General features: G+C 35.3%; 1 protein-coding gene across 2 annotated transcripts; it reads left to right on the forward strand.

The window, feature by feature from the left end:
- The first annotated feature begins 3,312 nt into the window (after positions 1-3,312).
- Positions 3,313-23,371, forward strand: LOC131006754 (DExH-box ATP-dependent RNA helicase DExH11). 2 transcript variants are annotated; one of them, XM_057933878.1, is made up of 23 exons: positions 3,313-3,563; positions 3,875-4,132; positions 5,801-6,061; positions 6,173-6,241; positions 6,393-6,468; positions 6,939-7,138; positions 7,229-7,336; positions 8,323-8,424; positions 8,630-8,830; positions 8,978-9,088; positions 9,803-9,870; positions 10,602-10,974; positions 11,431-11,586; positions 11,657-11,767; positions 15,655-15,708; positions 17,817-18,074; positions 18,848-18,957; positions 19,576-19,729; positions 20,156-20,603; positions 21,577-21,791; positions 21,882-22,120; positions 22,283-22,409; positions 22,891-23,371. In XM_057933878.1, exons 1-23 carry the CDS (start codon positions 3,429-3,431, stop codon positions 23,101-23,103), a joined length of 4,047 nt encoding a protein of 1,348 aa, XP_057789861.1. In that variant the 5' UTR covers positions 3,313-3,428; the 3' UTR covers positions 23,104-23,371. The 2 variants fall into 2 exon arrangements, with proteins under 2 accessions (XP_057789861.1, XP_057789862.1); XM_057933879.1 differs by lacking the exons at positions 21,882-22,120; positions 22,283-22,409; positions 22,891-23,371 and having other exon boundaries at positions 3,327-3,563; positions 21,639-21,787.
- Positions 23,372-24,336: the final 965 nt, after the last annotated feature.

Genomic DNA, 24,336 nt, shown 5'->3' on the forward strand with positions numbered 1-24,336 from the left:
GTGATTGAATGCCCTGTTAAATCTTCCTTGAGAGACGACTTGGGTTAGCTTACTGTACTAGGATGACCTCGTACGATTGTGAGTCAATTCAATAGGTGTTTTGAGTTGAGTCAGTCTCTATTCTCTATATAGGGAAGTGGTCTCCATTGAAGCTGAACATATATATATATATATATATATAGAGAGAGAGAGAGAGAGAGAGAAGGGTTCAACAGAGAAGCTAAATATTGTGGAGAATAGAGAATTCGTAAAATAAAAACGAACATATCTATAATTTTGTTGAACAAATCAATGTACCGCATGAACAACAATTTGCCCCGGGTTCGAATCCTGTTGGTGGCGAGTTTTTCTCTATTTTTACAAAATACGTCTGTTCATTATTTATGTTGATCTGTTCGTAAAATATATAGATTTGTTCATGATGAATAAAAAGATAATTATCTGTTGAACTCAACCATATATATATATATATATATATATATATATATCAAGCATAATAAATGTTTACATTTGAGCAAGTTATTATTTTCAGAAGCAATTAAATTGAAATTATTTCAACTATTGTCTTACCATAAATGTTTTAGATTTTAGTATGATATCTATATGCTTGTTCATAATCGAATTCGGATCCTGAGCGGATAGCTATCCTGCCGGGATTAGTGTACACAGTGACCGTGAGTCATTGAGCCGGTTGGCCGCTCAAGTGTCTGTGAGAGGTGGCCACCTCTCCAGCACATAGCTTCAGATATGATAGAATACAAAAGAACTTAGACTGATCAGTCGAACTTTAGAATCGCAAATGAATTTAGTATGCTTGGGCCTTTATAAGTAAAAATCCCTGGCTATACTTTTGAAATGGCATGACAATTTCCAGTTATATGATTTTCGGCATATGTCTACTGAGTACATTGTACTAAACCCTGCATATATTTCTAAATGTGCAGGTTGAGCAATGATGGGTGATGATTGGGTGTCGTGCGGAGCTTTGTCATATTTACTAAATAAACTCTTGGCGATACATGTCTTCATACATGTATCATGTTCTCATTTCCGCTGCGAACACTCAATTATGATGCAATTCATTCTATTATGTCGGATTATCAACTCACGTGATTGTATAAACACTTAAATCGGATGCTCATGACCGATTACTAGCTATTATATATATATATATATATATATATATATATATATATATATATATATATATATATATATATGTGTGTGTGTGTGTGTGTGTGTGACTTGTTCTCATATTATATCTCAATCTTAGTTCAAATCCTTTATTATTATTATTTATCACCCCTTTCTATCCCCTCTCCTAATTTCCTTTCCCTAGTCACGGTTTCCCGACTTACATATCCTTAGTTAAGTCCGGTCGTGACATGTGCGGAATGTGGTGATAAGTTTTAACTCGCTTAATAAATCTTTTCAAGTTTAATTAACTTTTCAACTTATTAGTATTCATTTATGATCAGTGACTTCAGTCAACTCATGAAATATGAAAATCAGTTTTATGCTTGTGCTGATGAATGTATAGGTCAGGATGCCGAACAGTTTAATATGTATATTGAAGTGAGATGAAAGACTTTAAAATAATAAGAAATTAAATCCCATAAAATTTCACAAAAGAGAGAAACGATATAGATGTAGAAATCACTAAGGTCTTGTTTGGTAGGCCTAATAATGCCTTGATGGCAAACTTATCTGGCCTTATCAGGCCGTTTGGAATCCCCTATTAATAAACTAAAAGGCTCGTGATATAATCTTAGCACGTAGAAAAAACATTATTCCCATTTTGTAATTTATCTTGCCTTCAGCCTCAGTTTGCTTTTCTCCTCTGAACAATACCATTCATTATTTTTACAATAGACATTTCCCCCCTTTTTTCAAAGTATGGAATCGAACCCTCACAATTCTCAATTTTCCTTGCTGCCACCTGAACTCGTCGGCGGCGGAGCTAGTGTTCTTACACTCCACAACCGGCCATTTGTGCCCTAATCTGACTGCCCTTAAAATTCTCGTCAAGTTGTTGCATCGCCAGTCTATTATCAGGAAATCTATCCCTTTCATGGCCATCTCCGAGCTATCCATCACAACATGCACAAAAGAATTCAAGTTTATAATTTGATTTGCAAGAAACTAATCAAGAAAATATTTATTTGGTTTTATAATTATGTGCTTATCCTATGAGATTTTGGGGGTTCAGTGGTGCAAGAATTTAGGGGAGTGGGGGAGGGTGTGGTGGGGGTTCGGCGATGCAAGAATTTAGGGAGAATGGGTGTTTGGGGCTGCGACGGTGCACGAATTTGGAGTATGGGTTGTTTGCAACAATCTCTTCTGGGATGTGATCTCTTTTGTGGGGGGCAGCAAGAAATTTGGATTGGGGAAAAAGGGTTTGTAGTTTGGGGGTGATGGCAGGGCCGGCCCTGGGCATGGGCCATCATAGGCGACCGCCCAGGTCCCATCAATTTTGGGGGCCCCAAAAAAATTATATACCTTTAATATATATGTTATATTTTAGGCCCAATTCAAAGAAAAATATAATTGTATATTGATGTGTTTTTAATTGAGCCTAAAAATATTGTATCCATTTAATTAATTAGGGCTCAAAATATCACAATTATCTATACTCTTCTAAAATAAATAAAATATCATCAAAAATTATATACACATACCAGATTTAGTTGCTGTAGCATTAGCTGACCAGAGTTTCTAGAAGTTAAAATTATTGAAGACATATTTGAGATCGTCAATGTTGCGAAAAAAATTGAATGGTTTAACAATTTTGTTTACCGAAAAAGATATTCTAGAAATGATAGAAACAAATGAGATTATAAATGACTTTGCAGGTAAAAAATCTAGAAAAAATTATTTTGTATAATTAAAAAAATATTTTTTTATTTATATATAATTGTCATATGGTATTTTTATTATGATAAATAAAAGTTCCATTTTTTCTACTTCGCCCCGGGCTCTATTTTTGTCAGGACCGGCCCTGGGTGATGGTGAGGGGTTTGTTCGCGACGCAGCAAAATAAGGGTTGGACAATGGCGATCATCGTCAGGCAATAGGGTAGACAGAAGCTGCTTTTTTTTTTCTTTTTCTAATTTTCTTTTTTATTTATTAAGTTAAATTTATATCTTATATTATTTATCAAATACATATAAATAATAATAATTTCAAATAATCCATATTTCTATTTATTAAATTTTATTTATCCATATTATTTATTAAATTTTATTTATTACCCCGGAATAATTACATCATAGTATAACGATATACCGATTGTAAAGTACATTATTCCCATACACCAGTTCCAATAATTTATTCTGACAAATCTGCCCCGGGGTTATTGTTGTGGGTTTTGCACTTCCTTGTGCGCCATTACTTGAATTCACCACTGCCAAAGTTGGAGCTCTGCTTAAATGGATCGGGTCCCCGCTGCTAACGGCCTCTCTTTCCGGGTCGGGTTCACCGGCCACAGTGGCCACCTCACTGTTGAACCTCTGCCACCAGTCGACCGCCCCAACCGCCTCCACGATCTTCCCGACTTCATTCTCGTCAGTATTCCTTTCTTCTATGCAAACAACTGTTTAATTTGTGGCAAAAATTATGAATTTTGTTCGCACCGTAGAGCTGTTGAACTTAGGGTTAGTTTGGAAGCATTCACTGATACTATTACGCGTAGCATGTATATATTTCTAACGTAGCTGTCGTATGTATATGCGTGTTTAATGTGCTTCGATTAGAGTTTGTGAATTTGAGTTAATTTATGTTACCGAACCATTTGATGGAAGAGTTTGTGAATTGGAATTAATTTGTGTCGTCGTTTGAAGCACTGATTGTATTCAATTCGCATATTTGTGGGCAGCCACCAGCATTCCCTGAAGAAACGCCAGAGACGATAAAGGAATATGTGAAGGAGAAGTACCTATTACCGAGATTGGATGAAGATGTTTTTTCTCCGCAAAATGCTGGTAGACAATGGGAATTTGACTGGTTTGACAGAGCTGAAATTCAACCAGAGCCATCAGTTCGGCGGTCTATGATTGTTCCATCCTGGGAAATTCCTTTTAGACGCAAAAAGAATGAATCACACTTGCAGAGGTGGGAGCCTCAGTCAGTAGAGGTATGAAGAGAGAGGTTCTTCCCTCTTCCTCCTTATCCCTTATGTAAATGGTTGTTTAATATTTTATCAAGCTGCTACATTAACCTAGGGATCTGCAGTTTTGGAACTGGGGTTGTAATTTCTGAGTTTGATCCTTATGGGAGCAGGACTTGAGTGTGTTAGTCCTTTGGGTACACTGACCCTGATCAATTGAGCAGACAACTTGATAAGTGATATGGGTGAATCAGTTTGGTCTAGGTTTCGTGTAATTGCAATACTGATACTGAATCAATCTAACGACGTTCAGCACATTTTCACATAAATAACTGAATGAAAAGCCAAGTTTAGTGAATTTGTTAAAGAATATAAAGTTCAAGCACAGAAGGAAGGGATCATTCCTAAGTCATAACCTTTGAGATTGCAGGCTGTGAATCAAGACGGGAAAATAAAGAATTAAAAATCAACCAACTATACATATTAGCTGTTGTTTTGTGATTTATGTACACTTAAGTCTTGTGGTTGTGAGATTACATAGAACTCTCAACTTGCATAATTTATAGATTTTTTTGCTAAGAACACATGTTCCTTGATTTCCATTCATTTCTTTAAATAAACCCAACTGTACTTTACAACTCTACCACAGCCCATTTTAACATTCTAGCTGAGGGTACCTCCTTTGTACTGCATAATGGAAAATGTGTCATTCTGAATATCTGATCCACCCTATAATCCGGAGTGTGCCGTGATGCAGGTAACAATGAAGCAGATTGATAGCTTGTGCCAGTTTAATACTGTCATTGTTCTTAAAGGCCCCACTTAAGCCCCATGCACCCCTTGACTGCCCATGCTTGTTTCCAAATTCTTATCTGGGTCCTGCCTAGGTGCTAGCCCCCCAATCTGCCAGTCGCAGGAGCATCGTCAGTATAGAAGAAAGAAGCATACCACTATTAATTAGGAAAACAAGATTTAGCACCCCATATCATGTACAAATTTGTGCAGGCCTGGATTTGTTGGGTGGCATTTGAAACTATGATGAAACCTGAAAAATAATGGTGAGAGACTATGTATAGCATTTGCAAGGATGGAGCGGCACCCAATTATGTTCTCTGTGGTAATTAATGCTATTTCAACGAGGACATAAAAGCTTAAGCTAATTAATAGGAAGTTATTGACTTCTTGTAAAGTTTCTTCAAATTGCTTCACTGATCTTCATCTTGACTTTCAAGTTTTAAATTACCTTTAAAGTTGTTTGGGATTTTAGTTGTTGAGGCCTATAAATAAATGAAGATGCAAGTTACATCTGTGACAACCGGACTCTAATTCAACTGGCTCCATCCATAGTACGAGTACAAGGTCCATGGATTGACATATAAATCATAGATATGATTGCCATTTGCACCAAAATGATTCCTAATAATGTTTTGATTTGTTACTGTTTGAGTCATAAGCTTCTACGTTGGAGTTAACAATGATGGCAACTACATCAGCTGTGCTTAATTTGTCAAGTCTATTATATTCACCAATGCAACCCATTACTTCATGAAAAAGTCCAGAACTGATGAGCGTAGATACTGGATCTTTATTCTCTATGAGGGCTTGTTTGCACATTGCTTTCATTTATATGGTCCTGTCGAATTTAGCAACAAAATCATGCTCTTCTCCCAGAGATAATTTTTATGGTATTTCCAGGTGGATATATCAGAAATGGTAACTGGATCCCAGGATTCAGGGGCTCTGCCACGTATTGTTGGACCTGCAAAGGATTTTGTCAGAGGAAGTATAAATAACCGTCCTTTTAGACCTGGAGGACTTGATAGCACTGATTCTCTGGGAAAAATTCATCCTGATGGTGCTTGCAATGGTGAATGGGCACGTGGGCTTCTGCATGGGGAGTCTGCACAAATCCTACCCCCAGGCTTTAAGGATGGACTGGATCTAGGTGATCTCAAGGTAATGCATTCAAGGACCCAGTTTTTTGTCAATACAATAAATTCGGCTCTTTTAATCCATCAACAATATTCACACAACTTCAATATTTTAATATTCAAATGTTTTTTGAAGGCACACCCTTTGAGGTGGGAAGTTTATGAGAACGTAACTGTGGAGAAAAGGACGCCAGATGCAAGGCTGGTAAGTTTCAATACTTCATTGATACTATATTGATTGAGGCACATTATTTTTCTAAATAAATTACTCATTCCTTGTCTGTGTCACTGAACAGCAGAAGCAGTCTATCATTGTTCTTTTATTTTGATGGTTTCTTTGTTTATGTTAAGAGCAGAATGAGCTATCAGTGCAGTTTGATGACTTGTTCAAGAAAGCTTGGGAAGATGATGTCAAGATATCCGAGGAAGATGGTCTGTCCTCCTTTGTACATGTTGTGTTCCTATTTACATTTAACAAAGGCTTATTTATCGGTGTATGTTTTGTATTGAGCTGACTTAGATTGTCTTTCTGCTTTATCTGATGGAATCTGGCAGTTATTTTGGCAGTTATTGTAGTCATATGTGGATTGCATCCATGATTATTTTGTGGAAGTGGAACCTCTATTTTATATTTGTTTCATTAATTTCAATGGTTTTTGGGTTGAATCATGGTTTCTTCCTCTTTCCTTAAATCTGTGATGGTGGTTGATCAAATGAAAACTACAGCTGCAGTATAACTGGAATGACTCTCAATTCTCATGTTGAGAAATTGTTACAGTGATTGATCAAATGAAAACTATGGCTGTTACACATGTGACAAGTTTCGGATGATAAGAACAGACAGATATTATAAGTCTAGACATATGTGGCCTTTTTAACCTAATGTCGGAGCTGTTATTCAGGTAATATGTTAGAAGTGGAAAATCAGATGGAGTTGCCCAATGAATCTGTCCAAACAGATACTGAAGAAGAGTTACTTGCAGTTGGTGATGCTTTCAAGACAGAACCTTCTATTCTAGATGAAATTTTGACTGTTAAATCAGCGGAATCAACATCAAGATCAGAAGGAGATACAAATGCTGGGGAACGACAGCATAAAGAGGTAATGGTTTCTGAAGTACATATTATTTTTTGCAGCGTTCTAATTCGAATAATCCTGATTGGTCAGTTTTAATTGGTTATTTATCTTTAGGTTTGGGCAGTTACTGGCAGTACTGAAGAAATTGTAGAAAGGTTTCATGAACTTGTTCCTGATATGGCACTTGATTTTCCATTTGAACTTGATCCTTTCCAAAAGGAGGTAATTTTCATTGCTAAGTTAGTGTTGAGAAATTCCATCTGTAGAAAAATAATTGAAAATTGATAATCACCTGTAGGTTAGAATTATGATAGTTTCACAAGGAATTGTGGTACATGTCTTGAATGGTGGCCTAGTGCTATTTCTGCTGGTAAAATGGTGGGGCTGATCTTATTGGGTTGTTGCTTTATATGAAAACTACCTACATGTGATCTTGTTCGAAGAAGATAATTCTTTGTTCTACTACCCTTTTTGGTGTTGTCTTTGCAAGAATGAAGAATGTTAATGAAGACCAAAATCATATTCTCTTGCTTTGTTCTTCTACTTACTAATTCTGCATTCAAATTATGAAGAAGCTTAACATTCAATATAGGTCATACCTGGAACATGTAGAACTCTCTATTTTTTTGGACTTATGGGATGCATCTGATGGAGAGGACAGACTTTATGGTAGAGTATCACTCATACGGTCTTTTGGTTTGGTTGGTTGGAATGAGATAAACGCATTTTTAAAGATATAGCAGATTCCTTGGTTGATGTACAGGAAGAAATTGGGAAGATTAATGTCCCATAATCGACCTCTAAGATTTTAAGAAGGTGATTGATATGAAAGACTAAAATAAGTATGAATTGAATGATATTTTCCAGGGAAAAGGTGCTTAACACCTCCTAATATTTATGGTGATTCACAAATTCCCCCCTAAAGTATGTCGTGGTGCAAAAACGTCCAAACCCCCAAATTAATGGTGCAATTACACCCAAGAATTTGATGGGTGTTTATGTCACTTAACATGCATTTTTGCACTAATAACTTGTCCATCCAATTACTTTGTCAGCTAACATCCAATCATATAATTGAAGGTAGTGTTGGAAGCCCATGCAAGATCTTTTTAGTGGCACCCATTTATTTTGATGCTGGAAACACTGGAGTTTTTTGGGTTGACTACTTAATTATGTTGATGAAGTAGTTTTCTTTGTATACATCTCAGGCCATATTTTACCTTGAAAGAGGGAAATCTGTTTTTGTGGCTGCTCATACATCAGCCGGAAAAACAGTTGTTGCAGAATATGCATTCGCTCTGGCTTCAAAAGTAAGTCTTCCGTTTCATGTCTGTGCTTGTTGAGTAATTCGATCATATGATTTCCCTTTAATACCTGTTGTGCTTCCTACCCTTCCTTTGATTTGCCCCAATTAAGGGCCTTTTTTTGTGATCTTTTTGAGATTGAAAATACTGTTTTTGTGGTCTGTAGAAATTTTGAATGATAATTTATCAAAATACTGTTTTAAACTTGCAGCACTGTACAAGAGCTGTATATACAGCTCCAATTAAGACCATCAGCAATCAGAAGTACAGAGATTTTTGTGGAAAATTTGATGTTGGACTCCTAACAGGGGATGTTAGCTTGAGGCCTGAGGCCTCTTGTCTGATCATGACTACGGAGATATTAAGATCAATGCTCTATAAGGGTGCTGATATCATACGTGACATAGAATGGGTGATATTTCTTTTCGACTTCGTGTTCTCTGTCTCTATATTGGATCTTACATGACCCATCAATTTATGCTTAGTTATTTATCCCTTTTGCCTTATTGTTTACTTCTGAGACTCTTGCTGTTTGTTTACTTTGTGTTTGGAAAGATAGGTTATATTTGACGAAGTACATTATGTTAATGATGTTGAAAGAGGGGTGGTTTGGGAAGAAGTTATCATCATGCTTCCTAGGCATATCAACTTTGTGCTACTTTCAGCGACGGTACGTACTTGATCCTATTTATATTGTTTATTACTGATAGGAAATTGATGATAATATTACATTCTTCTTGGTTGAATTTCTCTTACTGCACTCTGAATTTTCTCTCGTTGCAGGATGGTTCTAGTAAGTTCATTGCTATCAGTAGTACATGCATATGCATTTTGATTTGATCATACTGTTTGACTCATGTATCATATTCAAAAGGTTGTAAAAATTACGTGTCAAATAAATCAATTGACCCAAGCTATTTCCCTCTCCTGCTTGGATATTCCATCTTTTAATTGGATTGTTCTGAAAATTCCTTCTACCAGAAGAAGACACCCCAGGGATAAGAGATGTACGGCCTGCCCGCTCCCCAGAGGAATATTGCTGCATCTGCAATTTTTTTCACGTTACACTTTTTCACTATTCTTCTCCATTTCAAACAGTCGTCCTAGAACCTTAAAATGTGAAGTTGATCCTTCATTTTGTTTTGTGGCATCTATATGAATTGTCACTTCGAATTTTTTTGGAGAATTCGTAAATGGACATGCTATTAGGTTGAAAATTACTGGAGTATATGTTTGTGTGTCATCATGCATATGACTATTGTTTGAATCTGTTAATTTTGCCAAGTGCCATCTATTGTGTAAGCTGCAAAATGTGTTATTTTTATGTATCTAGAATCAGTTATCTATCCTGGTAGCGTGTAGAATGATATTTTCAGTATTGTAGGTACCAAACACAATTGAATTTGCTGACTGGATTGGGAGGACAAAGAAAAAGGAAATTCGAGTCACTGGGTTAGTGTCGTGTTCTTGATATGTCCATTTGCATTTTTATGAGTCAGACTGCCTGCTGTTTTTATGCACAAAACTGTACTCTTTTAAGGGATTAAGAAACAGTAGTTTTATTGGATGAGGTAAATCATCAGAGTGGTATGAGTAATCAAAAACTTAAGTTACAGATAAGAGAAACACTAAAGCAAAGAATGTGAATATGCTGTTCGATTGATTGAAGGGTAGGATACACAGTCCTACTTCCCTAAACAAAGGAATAGGAAAAGGAAACAAATAAACAGAAAACATGCTGAAAGCTGCAGTAAAGCAAAACATGTGAATGTGCTGTTTCATTGATTGAAGAATAGGATACTCAGTTCTATACATACAAAGAGAATAAATACCTACTTCCCTAAAATAGGAATATGAAAAAAGAAACAGATAAGCAAAAAAACATACAGAAAATATAAAGCTGTGTTAAATCTCCTAGAATAACACAAAATAAACTACGATGTTCTAATATCTTCTCCATTGATCCCTAAATAAGTGACGTAATCCTAACCACTTGCACTCCAATCTCTTGCAAAATCTGAAATACAAAAATCAATTCAAGGTATTTGGAGTACCACCTAGCAACTTAAAAACTCTATCCCTCACCTCCTCTGAGGGTGTGATATCTTAGCTCTTTCTCTGTCATATTGCTTTTTTTTTTTCTATCTTCAATTCTTTAATTTATTATTTTGAAACTTGTTTAGGACCACGAAAAGACCAGTCCCACTGGAGCATTGTCTTTTCTATTCTGGAGAGCTTTATAAAATCTGTGAAAATGAGTTCATCTCTCAGGGGTTAAAAGCTGCCAAAGATGTTTACAAAAAGAAGAACTCAGCTACAGTTAGTGGTGCAGGATCTTACTCTGGGTCTTCAATGGCCAATGAAAGCGCCAAGAGGCATGAAAGTTCTTCTCATGTTAAACAGAATAAGCATGCTGCATCACAGAATGCAGTGAACTTCTCTGGAGCTAACCGAGGTACTCAAAGCAGTACAAGTAACAATTGGACTTCGAGGAGATCAGAAGCTTCTATATGGCTGTCACTTATCAACAAGCTTTCAAAGAAGGCCCTCCTACCTGTATGCTTGAAAAGTTATACGCTTCATATTTTACTTTGGTCCCCTGAAAAATAGTTCTATTTTATTTTGATACTTCTGAAGTCTGAGTTATACCTTCTGATTAAGGTCTTTCAAGTTTTCAATTATCTAGTCCCTGGAAATCAGATTTAAGAGATTCTGGTGGTGTGCCATAGATAATTCTATTTGAAGGGAAGAGTTGGGAAAATGATTTAAAGTGACTTCTGGCTTTCAAGTTCACTTCAGCGACTGAAATCATAGTTTAAAGTTGGAGTTGCAAAGCTGAAATCCATTATGATGTTAAAACATTTAAACACGCTAAACAGAGTTGTTATTATGCAATAAGTACTTTTTGTATCCGTCAATCCAAATAGAGATTTAGACCTAACACTATGATATGGATGCATTTCCTGTTGAGAAGAAAGAACCTTTACTCAACTGGTTGATGCGTATACACAGGTGGTTATTTTCTGCTTCTCCAAGAATCGCTGTGATAAATCCGCAGACAACTTGACTGGAACAGACCTGACAAATAGCTCAGAAAAAAGTGAAATCAGGGTCTTTTGTGATAAAGCATTCTCAAGGCTCAAAGGATCAGACAGAAATCTGCCACAGGTTTGGTATTTGAACTGAATTGATTGCAACAAGTTGTGTATGTTGGGCTTGATATGCATGTACTCCATAGGTTGTTAGAGTCCAAGGTCTTCTCAGGAGGGGCATTGGAGTACACCATGCAGGCTTGCTTCCAATAGTCAAGGAAGTTGTTGAAATGCTGTTTTGTCGTGGGGTTGTCAAGGTAACATACTAATTTACATTTCTCTTAGGAGTTAAAGCTTTTTCACTGGTTCAATGGAATTATGTATAGGTTCAATATCAAAGGAATTAGCTTCCTTTAATGCTGCCCAGCTTGGTTATAGCCTTTCCTTGTGGAAATTATACTGTTGGCTGAAGATATAGTTACAGTTATCAGAATCAGGATTCAGAAAAAAATTCATTTTTTTCTCACTTATATTCAAGAAAATGGGCTTGGCAACACTGACATAACAGTGTAAAAATGTGATTATATGGTCTATATATGGCCACAGATAGATATACCAAAGTGGACTCGCACACGTGTGTTTCAGTACTTAAGTACATAAATACATGTTTATGTGGAAAAAATTTCCATTTGCACGTGTGTCTGTGTGTGTATCCGCGTGTAACTATCCGAACAAATATATGAAAATTCAAATTACTAAACTTTGCAAATTATCAATTTTGCTTTATAGGCTAAAGTTAAAGGTGCTTATAGTTATGTTGATTCCGTGGGCATTTAGTTGTGTCTAGAGATGACAAAAAGCTCGAGAGTTTGTAAATCTAATAGAAGATAAGGGCTAAATTGAGAACACAACTTAAAAAAGTGGCTATTTGTGATCTTTGAATATAGTTTATCTTAAGTTCACAGTTATTAATCGCGCAAATAGCGCATCGCGTAAAATCACACCGCATTGCGATTCAGTGCTTAATGTTCAATAGCGAGCGCTATTTGTGCTATTTACTGATCGTGCATAGGGCATTATAGTGCTCTATTGATATATTTTCTGCATGGGCTATTAATTACTGCATGGGCTTGGGCTCTTAAGATTTAAATAGGGTTTAAAGTTATAGATAACATATATATTAAGTCTGATCGTCCAACTGATGATTAGAGGATTTAATATAATTAGATACTCCCTCCGTCCTTATAAAAAGTACGGGTTTTAATAAAGTAGTTGAATGTGTTGTGAGTGGAGTAAGGATCCCACTTTATTGTGAGTGAAAAACTTACCAAAAATAAGTGACAGCCATATAGAAGCATACTGGTAGGAGGGAGTAAGGGTCCCACTTTATTAACTAGACATATTATGCATATTTTTTTCTTATGATTATGATATACTCCCCTGTCCCAATAATAACGTCCCTAATTTCCTTTTTGGTGTCCCATTTATAATGTCTCAACCCAAAAAAGTAAATAATTTACTTTATCTAGTCACTCTATCTCTCTCCTCATTTACTTTATCTTCATTTATTTTATCTACGTTTTTTTTAGTTTGTGTGCCCCATTTTTTTGGGGATGTTATTATTGGGACAGAGGGAGTATATGTTTTTATATGCTTCTACGCGATATATTCAAATAGCGCGCGTTGCGATGCGCAATAGCACTAGGATAGCTTTGCGCGATAGTGCGCGATGCAAGATTAATAACTATGCTTAAGTTACTTCTGGAACCAAGTTGGTGAAATATCATAAGTCATTTCTGAGTCCGTACCACGGTACCAGCATACTGAACTTCCCTATTTTTGTGTCTCTCTTCCCTTTCCCTTTTGAACTTTTAATGCTTCAATCAGTAATACACAGACCACGATGTGCTGCCTGTAGTTGTGTACAAAATTCTTAGTGTACTTCTATATTGCGATAGTTTAGAAAGAAGATATATTCTCCTATATATATATATATATATATATATATATATATATAGAGAGAGAGAGAGAGAGAGAGAGAGAGAGAGAGAGAGAGAGAAATGTTAGTTGAGAATGTTAAATGTGTTGAGAATTCAGAATGCAGTCTGAACTCTCTCGAACAAGTTAATAATTTTGATGAATAAGTCAATAATTTTTATAAACAAGCATTTTGGTATGAGTTCGAATCCTGAAGGGGGCCAGTTTTTCACCATATTAAATAAATAGGCTTGTACATCAATTTTATTGGTTTATTTGAAGCATTATTGATATATTCATTATTATTCTCAACACATTTAGCATTCTAATAGAACCACACCATGAATAAACACATAATAATTTTGATGAATAAGTTGATATATATCATGTGAGAACCACATTTTTTCGTTAGAATAGAGAACCATGAACAAACGCATAATATATATGAACAACATATAATTAGACCGTGATCAATTAATATAACATGTATACAAGATTTGACCATCTTTTGTTCAGTTCATGTATTTTATGTATTATAATTGGTCATGTCTTTTATGTATTTGTTTATGGTTCACAGATCTCATTAAAAGATGTGGTTTGAATATATATATATATATATATATATAGGGAGGGCTACAATAAAAACAACTCTTAAAATAAAAACTACAAATCAACAAAAATGTATGAATTTTATGTAGAACACGTATGAATTCACTGCATAAAGGTATGAATTGCCAAAAATAACTTTTTTGCTACCTATGAGATTCAATCTTAGGACCATGAATTCATCCAACAAGGTGATGAATCAACATTAGATCTTGAATGGTTCCTATTTTATACAATAAAATGTGTTTTTATGAGTTCTAATAAAAACCAAAGTATTGTAAGAAATGAGAACCAAGTTTTGTAAATGCACAGTAATATAATTTGTTACATTTTATAAAAATTGTATTTGCATTCTTATATTTCCCATCTTATATAATACTCCCTTCGTCCATGAAAGAACTTCCTAGGAGGGAGTGACTGGTTTTAAGAAAAAATTTGTTGAGTGTATTAAGAGTGGAGAAAAGGTTATTGAGTGTATTGAGAATGGTGAAAAAGTGTTTTAATTAGCATTAAGAGTGGTGAAAAGGTGAAAAGGTGAAAAGTAAGGGTAAATGAGATATTTATAAGTGGTGGGGTATAGTCTTAAAATAGGTATGAAGTTTTTCTTTGGACGTTCCAAATAAGAAAAGTGGGATCGCACATAGTGCGAACTTTTAGTAGTGTGAAAAATATAAAAATGTAAATACAAGTGTTGTGAAATGCAACAAGAATTATGTTATTGTGCATTTACGAAATTTAGTTCTCATTTCTCACAATAACTTTGTTGTGAAAATATTATCTTTCGTGAGAAATGAAATTAACGAATAAATCAATAAAATTTACGAATAAATCAATGTAATGCATGAATAGCCGTATTCATATTTAGTTAATGTGGTGAAATTTTCGCTATTTGTGCGTTACATTGATTTATTCGTTATTCTCATTTAACACAATTAATTTGAATAAATATCAGCCATAAGATTTAAATATCTCACATTCCATATTCATTCTCATACTGAATCCTTTCTCTCTTTCTCTCTCTCTCTCTCTCTCTCTCTCTATATATATATATATATATATATATAGGGTGTGGTTCTAGTGAGAATTACAACTTTTGTAAGAACTTGAGAACCATTAAAATTACCGTATCTGGTATAGAACTTTCTGCTGCTAAATTTACTGCACTCGAAAAAATAAAATTTTCGCCCTTTCCAGGATTCAAATTCTAATGATGCATTCATCCACCAAGATGATGCATCTACTGTAGATCTTGATGATCGAATGACTTGTTTTTTTCGTTCTTATTTTACTTAGTGATTCTTACTTGAACCTCTCCTTATATAAATGAGAATACATGAACAAAGACCTAAAATCCATGAACCCGAGATGATCAAATCAATGTAACACATGAACAACCACATTAGTTGAATGTGGTTGTTCATGTGTAACATTGACTTGTTCATCTCTAGTTCATGAATTTTAGATGTTTGTTCTTGTGTAATCTAACTATAATACATCCCTATATATACTCTTTTCAACATTATATTTATGTTAGGAAATAATTTTTATTCAAATCAATTTTTGTATACAGAAGTTTTTCTCTCTGGTTTGTCTGATGTTTGTAGTACGTCTTTGTTTGTAGATCCTATTTTCAACGGAGACATTTGCAATGGGAGTCAACGCCCCAGCAAGGACGGTAAGTTGCTATGAAGATGTCTAGAGATGATTTTCATCTTCCTTGGACACACTCTTCTCTAGTTTAATGTTTATTAATATTCTCTTAGTTTGCCTTTAGTAGGTCGAGAAGGAGTTTGGTTAAGTAACAGCATTATCTAGATTCATATGTTGCTCATATAATTCTGATAAACATTAGAAATTGAAGTTTTTGCAGAACAAGTTACTTGACTAAACTTTGCCTGACAGAAAGTTAATTGTTAATCACCATGACCCTCAGTTTCTTTTGGATGCAGTGTTCCTTGGCTAGAAATGTTTGATTATATAAAGATAAAGAAAACTGACCTAAATACTTTGGTTTTATATTGAAATGATCTATTTCATAATTGCGCTATGTTCTGTCACTTGATTGTAATTAACTTATTTCTAGGTGCTTGTGTGGATACTTGGATACTGGTGTTGGTGAATAAATTTAGAAAAACGACTCTGATTAAAGTACTAAATATTGTATGAAGACAGCTATAACAATGCTATTATGCATCCAATTCAATATATAATAAAGCAGGCGTAGAAGAACCTGGCTTAGATCTTTCCTGCTGAGACTAAAAGCAGGCGTAGAAGAACATAGCACGAGTAATATGACTTGTCTTTTTGCTTGTTGTCTAATGCATTTAATTTGTTAGTACCCACGGACTCTGCATTTACAAACCCTTTTATATCTTGGGTTTTACTTATTTTTGGCCGAACCTCCTTGCCTGGGGCTGCTTGAAATGCTATGGTGCATGATTACCTGTTTATTTTTGCTGCTCTACGGAAAATTACATGAAACTGAGTAGTTGGCATGTCACTATAGGCAATATCTATTTTAATGAGAGATATTGTGTCCTACTAGTTGTTGTTTGACCAATTGGGAAGTCATTTTTAAGGGCTTTTTACTTCTACTCCTTTCTGGAAAGGAATGTTTATAGGTCTGCAACCACAATTTCACTTCTAATTTAGGAAGCCAGGGAAACAATGTCTTTGGATTTTGGTATTTCTTCTCTAAGCTGAAAAGTGTAGCCGGTTGGTCTTCAGCTCTACAGTTAGTGCAATGAAGTTAAGGTTCAAAGAATGAAGAAAACAGCACTTCTATGTATGACAGTGAATCAACATAAGAACAGAGAAAAATCTTGCCCGAGGTTTACATTGATAGCTATTCAAAATTTCTCACTTTCTTACATAGATGAATGTTTTATTTATTGGTGAATACGTGAAGGTAAAATAAGTAAGTAGCTAATTTCTGCTAACGTAGAGCAATAATGAAGTTGCTCATGGGACCGCAATTTCAACCCAATTAATGTACTCCAACTATTTTCCCTTTCAATGCCGATGTGGTTCCACTTATTGCTTTTTCTCCTGAATATACTATCCATGGTCTGCAATCATCTCTTCTCTATCATCGCCACCCAATAAAAATTAGCCTTGTTCACGAGGCTGGAATTGACCTCTTAAGTCTGAATGGTCAAGCCAAGTGGCGTCCTTTAACTTTCCTTCCCCGTTGGACCAAAATCGTGTGCTTTGCATTGGCAAAATGTCATTCTGACTGATTGTGAGAATGCCTTGTAGTATATGCCCCTCATCTTCCACATCCACTGCCAAATCTTTGGGTCTGTTGACTGTTTTAGGAAAGCGGCATGAGAAGCATGTCCCTCAGACAGTACATCTTATTTTCTACAGTCAAGTTGAATCTAGTGAGCCAATCCCCTATGAGATTGTCTCGTCTTTCCTATGATTGAGATATAGGTTTTTAAATCCATTGTCATGCTTTGATGTGTGATTTCAGCTTCTCCTATGTGTGTCTCTTTATACATGGTGAAAATAACTATTTGTTTTCCTCCATGCTGCTACAATCTCATGTTTACTACCATCATTGGTAATTTCTTACTTCAAGTGATTGCGTCATGCAATTTATTTTCTTCTTTTGTCTTTTTCATGCTTGTCAATTTACTTCCAGTGACATTTTTGGTTGCAGTCTTGCAATTACCTAGATCTCACTTTTGTTGGTTCACAGTTATTTTAGTAATATGTTTATGATGTTGAAGAACTCTCTATCACCTAATCTTATTTAAAACTCTCACTTGTCTTTGGTAGGTTGTCTTTGATTCTTTAACGAAATTTGATGGCAAGGAATTTCGACAATTACTTCCCGGAGAATACACACAGATGGCTGGTCGTGCAGGCAGGAGAGGACTTGATAAAATTGGTACTGTAGTTGTGCTGTGCCGTGATGAGATTCCTGAAGAGAAGGATTTGAGACATGTTATAGTTGGCAGCGCAACTAGGCTAGAGTCTCAGTTTCGACTCACTTATATCATGATCTTGCACCTTCTTCGGGTTGAAGAATTGAAGGTAGGAACCTGATACACCCATGTATGCCAATTTTAATACTTTGTTCAAACTTTCTAAATTTCGAGCAGCAGTGATTGCTTTTTCATGAATAGATTTCAGCTTTTTCCACAATGATGTTGAGTTCACATCTTTCCTCTGGTCTTTGTATCAGTATTTTCCAGTTGCAGGTTGAGCAACAACGTAAAGTGTTCTAAAGATTAGTGGATATCTTATAAGAAACTTTTTATCTATAGCTGCTAATGTTTTTTTCTATATCAACTTTAAAAAAGCTTGTGTTTTCAATGGTATGCATTTATGAAGATTGACTGGAGAATGCACTTGAACAGTTAATAAATCTTTTTTGATAGTCTTTGAATCACAGTATACAATAGTTAGCCTATATACCATACAGATCATTTGTGCATTTGAAAACTAGTTTCATATTCACATCACATAGCGACTCCAGGATACCTGTTACCCACTATAATTGGCCAATAATCCGCTTATTCCATCTATTCATCTAAACTGTTAGATAAAATTCAGTGGCTTATTTCTGGACTATTAATATAGAATGTGCTTCTACTATAGGAATGAGCTTAGCTTCTTTTTCTACTATAAATACCATCAGTCCGATGAAAGCAAGTTTGGGAATTTGTGTTTAGTGATCTGGTCTTGATGTGAGGTAGATACCGAGTGTGCCCTATTTGTTAGTTTTGACATTATATTTGCTGATGCATTGAGCTTGCATAAATCAATTGTTCATATTGCTGGTCTTGTTGGGAATGTCACTGTAGGTGGAAGACATGCTGAAAAGAAGTTTTGCTGAATTTCATGCTCAGAAGAAACTTCCAGAGCAGCAACAACTTCTAATGCGAAAGCTTGCCCAACCTAAAAAAATTGTCGAGTAAGCATGAAGAACATACTTGTAGCAGCTTGAGTGCTAACTATTTTGACATGTCTCTCCCGTAGCTGGTGTTGAACATTAAGCTTTACCGATGCATGACGTACTCAAAAGAGCCATGAAATTGTATCTAAGCAGCGTGACTGTTATTAAATCTGCTCTAAAACTCGCAATCTTATATTTTTCTTCTTAAATACCATCTAGTTGCTATAGATATTCCAATGAGAGATAAATACAATCAAGAAAATCTTTTGGTGTATGAATGGTGCAATGTTATTGTTTACATTCAGGTATTACATTATATGTGAAATCTTTGCTATGTCATCTCTGTTTGTTAAATGTATGGATTGTGACGTCTATCATAGCAGCATGTTGAGCTTAGATTGCTTGAACTAAGCTCTCTAAATGACCAAACCTAGCATAACCTCAGATATCCTTGACAAACCTTTTCGTTACAGTTTATTATGGGTCACCGTCTTGCTTATCCTGTCCCTGAGCTAAAATACTACCTAAAGTGCCACAACCTACTGGTCATCTTTTTAGATAATCTAGTGTCAGTATGATATTTTTGCAATACCATGTATTTCATGAAGTTCCAATAAGACAGTGACGTGGTTGCAGGTGCATTAAAGGCGAACCAGCTATAGAGGACTATTATGTGATGTACTCAGAAGCTGAAAGTTACAGAAATAAAATAATAGAGGCAGTTATGCTCTCTCCAGCTTCCCAACAATATCTCTCTCCGGGAAGGGTGGTAATTGTGAAATCACAATTGGTGAGTCTACAATATTACTACATTTCTATTTTCTATAAAAATATGTGTATGAATGAGTTCCAGATGCTAGTTGACGTTGGAAATGTGAGGCCTTGAATATTATTGAAGGAAAGGAATACTGAAGAAAAGATGAAGCAACTGCTAAAGTATTTTGATTTAAATACTCACAGTTTTCTTGGATATGGGGATCTTTTTCTCTTATGTAATTCAGTAATTGTAACCTTTTGTTGTCAATTAGATATATGTTTTCTAGTTGCTTTTTTCTGATCAAATATATATCAATAATGAAAAATCAAAATCCATATGGTTTGAGGTTTTGTTGGGTTCAGTTCAGTTGATAATAGATCTCATCATATTCATCAATAGGTTGACATGTATATTCACACATGGAAGGATAAAACACTTTTTCTCTTCTGTAAATTGCAGGCCCAAGATCACCTGCTTGGTGCTATTGTGAAAACCCCTTCAGCTAATTACAAGCAATACTTGGTTCTAGTGCTGACTCCTGAATTGCCTTCAATCTTGACGAGTCAAACAGATAGTAGAGATAAAAAAGATGTTAATTTCCAAGTTTTGGTTCCAAAATCAAAACGTGGCCTGGAAGACGAATATTGTTCTTCAGTTACGTCACGTAAAGGATCAGGAACCGTCAACATAAAACTACCTTACCGTGGTTTTGCTGCTGGAGTCAGTTATGAGGTTAGAGAGGTGATGAATAATGAGTTTTTATCCATACGCAATAAGAAAATTAAGATTGACCAAGTTCGACTCCTTGAAGATGGTAGTGCTGGTGCCTTTTCATCTACAGTACAGCAGCTGTTGTCTCTGAAATCTGATGGAAACAAGTACCCCCCAGCTTTGGATCCGGTGAAAGGTATGTAAGCAGACTGCTTTGCATTCTTTTTCTGTCAGATAGTAGTCCTTCATTTTCTTTGAGCCCCATATTGTATTCAATATATTTGCAAGAACTCTAGAGAATTGTCTTTATTCTTGTGACCTTATGGTTGAAGCATCTTGAAACAGTTTTTGCAAAATGTTCTCATAATTGGAAACCAAACCATTGAGCAAAATGGATTTTCAATTACCAGTTGGAGTATGTATTCTATTAAGCATTCAAGAATAGAAGCCCTAACTCCCACTTAAGTACCCACCGCAATTGGTTATGGATTCGATGTGGGATTGTAACATATTTATTTCATTTTTTGTTAAAAAGAAAATACTCTTTTTATTTGAAGTCACTATCAGTGAGAAAGTAACCATAAGTTTGTGAGAGTAAATGAGGTTGTTGGAAAGAGGTATAAAGTGCACTAAATTAAGTACAAGGTTCCGAGGTGTGAGATTCAAAAGTAATATTCCCTCCGTCCATGAAACATCTTCAATATCTCGGCATGGGTTTTAAAGAAACTTAGTTGTGTATTTGGTGAGTGGAGAAGGGGCTCCACTAGTGGCAATATATGTAAACTGTAAACATGTGGGAATTTAAGGATGATAGTTAGTGGAGGAGTAGGAAATGTTTTAGTGGACGGATGAAAAAGGAAAGTAGGAAGATGTTTCATGGACGTAGGGAGTATCTTTTAGGATTAGATGAGTCAGTTATGGATGCATGCTTATTGCTTGATCCTAAGATCTAAGCAGCAAGCACAATTGACAATTTGGCAGACCCTTCCATATTGAGCTACCAATACTCAGGAATTACCTATCCCAGAGAAGTCGCTGGATGCATGTTTCATACGCTTTTATCTTTATTGGCTGTCCTTGGACTGCAACATTTTGTTCTTCTCATGTGTCTTCATCTTATTGTCTGTTTGTGTGACATAACTAACCTCGGCGATGATATCCTGTGCTAGATTTGAAGCTGAAAAGTCCGGATGTTGTCGAAGCTTACTATAAATGGACTAACTTATTGCAGAAGATGTCAGAAAGTAAGTGCCACGGTTGCGTCAAACTGGAAGAGAACATTAAGTTAGCTCGGGAACTGAAACGACACAAAGATGAAGTAAAAATTCTTGAATATCAAATGTCCGATGAAGCACTTCAGCAGATGCCTGACTTTCAGGGCCGGGTATGTGGCCTATTCTGTGCACAATCAGAAACCTCTTAAAAAATAGCAAGTTTAAATAATTTATTTAACATGCAAGTTTTGTTCCTGCAGATTGATGTTTTGAAAGAAATTGGATGCATAGATGCTGATCTTGTAGTACAACTTAAAGGTAGGGTTGCCTGTGAAATGAATTCTGGAGAGGAGTTGATATGTACGGAATGCTTATTTGACAATCAACTGAATGACCTGGAGCCAGAAGAAGCTGTGGCAATTATGTCTGCCTTCGTCTTTCAGCAGAGGAACACTTCTGAACCTTCTCTAACACCAAGGCTTGCTCAAGCTAAAAATAGGTATCCAACTTTTTTAAGTTTTTAACTATTAGTTTTTCTTACATTTATCTTACAAAGTTCCCTTAAAAGGTGCCTAGCCAAGGTTAAGCTCACGAGTTATATCTATGAGAGAGAGGAGTCATTTCTTGGTCATTCAATACTAATCTGTTTCATGTGTGTCAGATTGTGTGATACAGCAATAAGACTCGGAAAGCTTCAGGCAGAATTCAAAGTACAGGTTGATCCTGAGGAATATGCCAGGGAGAATCTAAAATTTGGTCTAGTTGAAGTTGTGTATGAATGGGCAAAGGTATCCTCTCTTCCCTTAATCCAGACCTACCCCACCGCCTGTGATCCTACCTGTTTCCCTTGCCATTTTTTAACTCCACTTGCCATTTTAATTAGGTTTTAAATCCACAAAAACCCTGGACCTATATCTCTTGGGCTCTTGATTTTTAGAAACGCCATTATGTGCAACTGTTTCGGATGGAAGAATCATTGATAAATAAGACAATATCCTTAGGATGGGAACTGAGGGGAAAATATTGGTGTGTAAAGGTTTTGGAAAAGTGGAGCCAAGTAAAAATGTATATTTGCATGCTCATCAAATCTAATTTTGTAAATTCAAGCTCGAAGGACAAACGTCAAAGTCAAGCTCAGCTTCCTATTTGTTGCCAAATTCACCAGAGCATGTCCATGCAGATAAACTGTTGGGAACCTAACCTGGATTTCTATATTTTCATTCGCCTTATCATGCCGATTTGTCTAATACTGGCTTGCTGAATCGACAGGGTACCCCATTTGCCGACATCTGTGAACTCACTGATGTTCCTGAGGGCATGATTGTTAGGACGATAGTGAGGTTGGATGAAACATGCCGCGAGTTTAGAAATGCAGCAGCGATTATGGGTAATTCTGCACTTCACAAGAAAATGGAAACTGCTTCGAATGCGATAAAGAGGGATATTGTGTTTGCTGCAAGCTTGTACATCACTGGGGTCTAATTGGCCGACGCATTGGTCGAATGAAGGATCCTACTGATTTTAACCAGACTTGTTGTACACTAGAAATGCTAAGTTATTGTGAGATGAAGCCTTCTTTTATGAAAGTTGATTTAGGTAGAAATACGTTTTAGATGCTAAGTAGGTTTTCAGAGTTTTCGAATTTTGTTGTCGAGCCAAAACAGTAGGTGATATACATTGCTTCTTTATGTACATTAGGGAATATATTTACGGCAAAATTGTTTCGTCAATGATTATGTCTTGTTTTTTATCCCTCAATCCTTCTACAAACGTCCAACAACATGGAAGTGTTCTATTTTTATTTTTTGTGGATGGAGAGAGTATTATTTTATCGATAAATATGAGTGTTGTATATTAATTCAATGTGGTAGTGGTACTGCTACAGGTAAGAATATTGAAGTTCTTTTGAGCATGTTAGTTACAACGTGACATTTGAGTTTGAGGTTTAATTTCAAAAACATCTGCTTTGTTATTAAATCATTTTCGATATATAAATATAAATGAGTCAATACATGAAATTATTCATTTTCATATAACAACAAAAAAAAATATTCATTAAGATAAATTTTTTAAAAAATAATTAATTTTTGTGTAAGATTACATCATTATTTTTGTTTTATTATTATTTTGTCAAAATTTTGTTCAAATGCAAGAATAAGAAGTCTGCCACCTGTTTGGCAGAATGTCCCAATAAAGAAATATGGAATTTGAGTGTCGATGTAGCAAATTATGTGATTTTTGTATATTAAGTATTGTTTTGTTATCGTTTATTATTCGATATATGAATTTAACATATAAAGCAACTTTATTTTTGTAATTAAATGATTTCATCGAGTTTATATTGCTATTGTTCTTAAATTCACAACTAGCATGATGAACTCACAACTAGATAAATTATGAATTCGAGTTTTAAAGCTATAATTCACAACTCGATGTATGTTGGTTGTAAATTTGAGTTTTAAAGTTAGAATCCACAATTAGTAATAATTTTGGTTGTGAATTCGAGTTTTAAAGTTGGATTCACAACCCGGATATAGATTGATCGTGAATTCGAGTTTTAAAGTTATAATTCACAATTAGAAATAATCGTGATTGTGAATTTGAGTTTTAAAGCTAGAATTCATAATAAAATCATAGATTGATTCAATCAACTTGATTGTGAATTGCATGGTGAAATACTAAGTGTGATTATTTTCTTGTTTTTTTTTTCAATAT

This window comes from Salvia miltiorrhiza, chromosome 1, assembly GCF_028751815.1.
Source record: "Salvia miltiorrhiza cultivar Shanhuang (shh) chromosome 1, IMPLAD_Smil_shh, whole genome shotgun sequence".
Lineage (NCBI taxonomy): Eukaryota > Viridiplantae > Streptophyta > Magnoliopsida > Lamiales > Lamiaceae > Salvia > Salvia miltiorrhiza.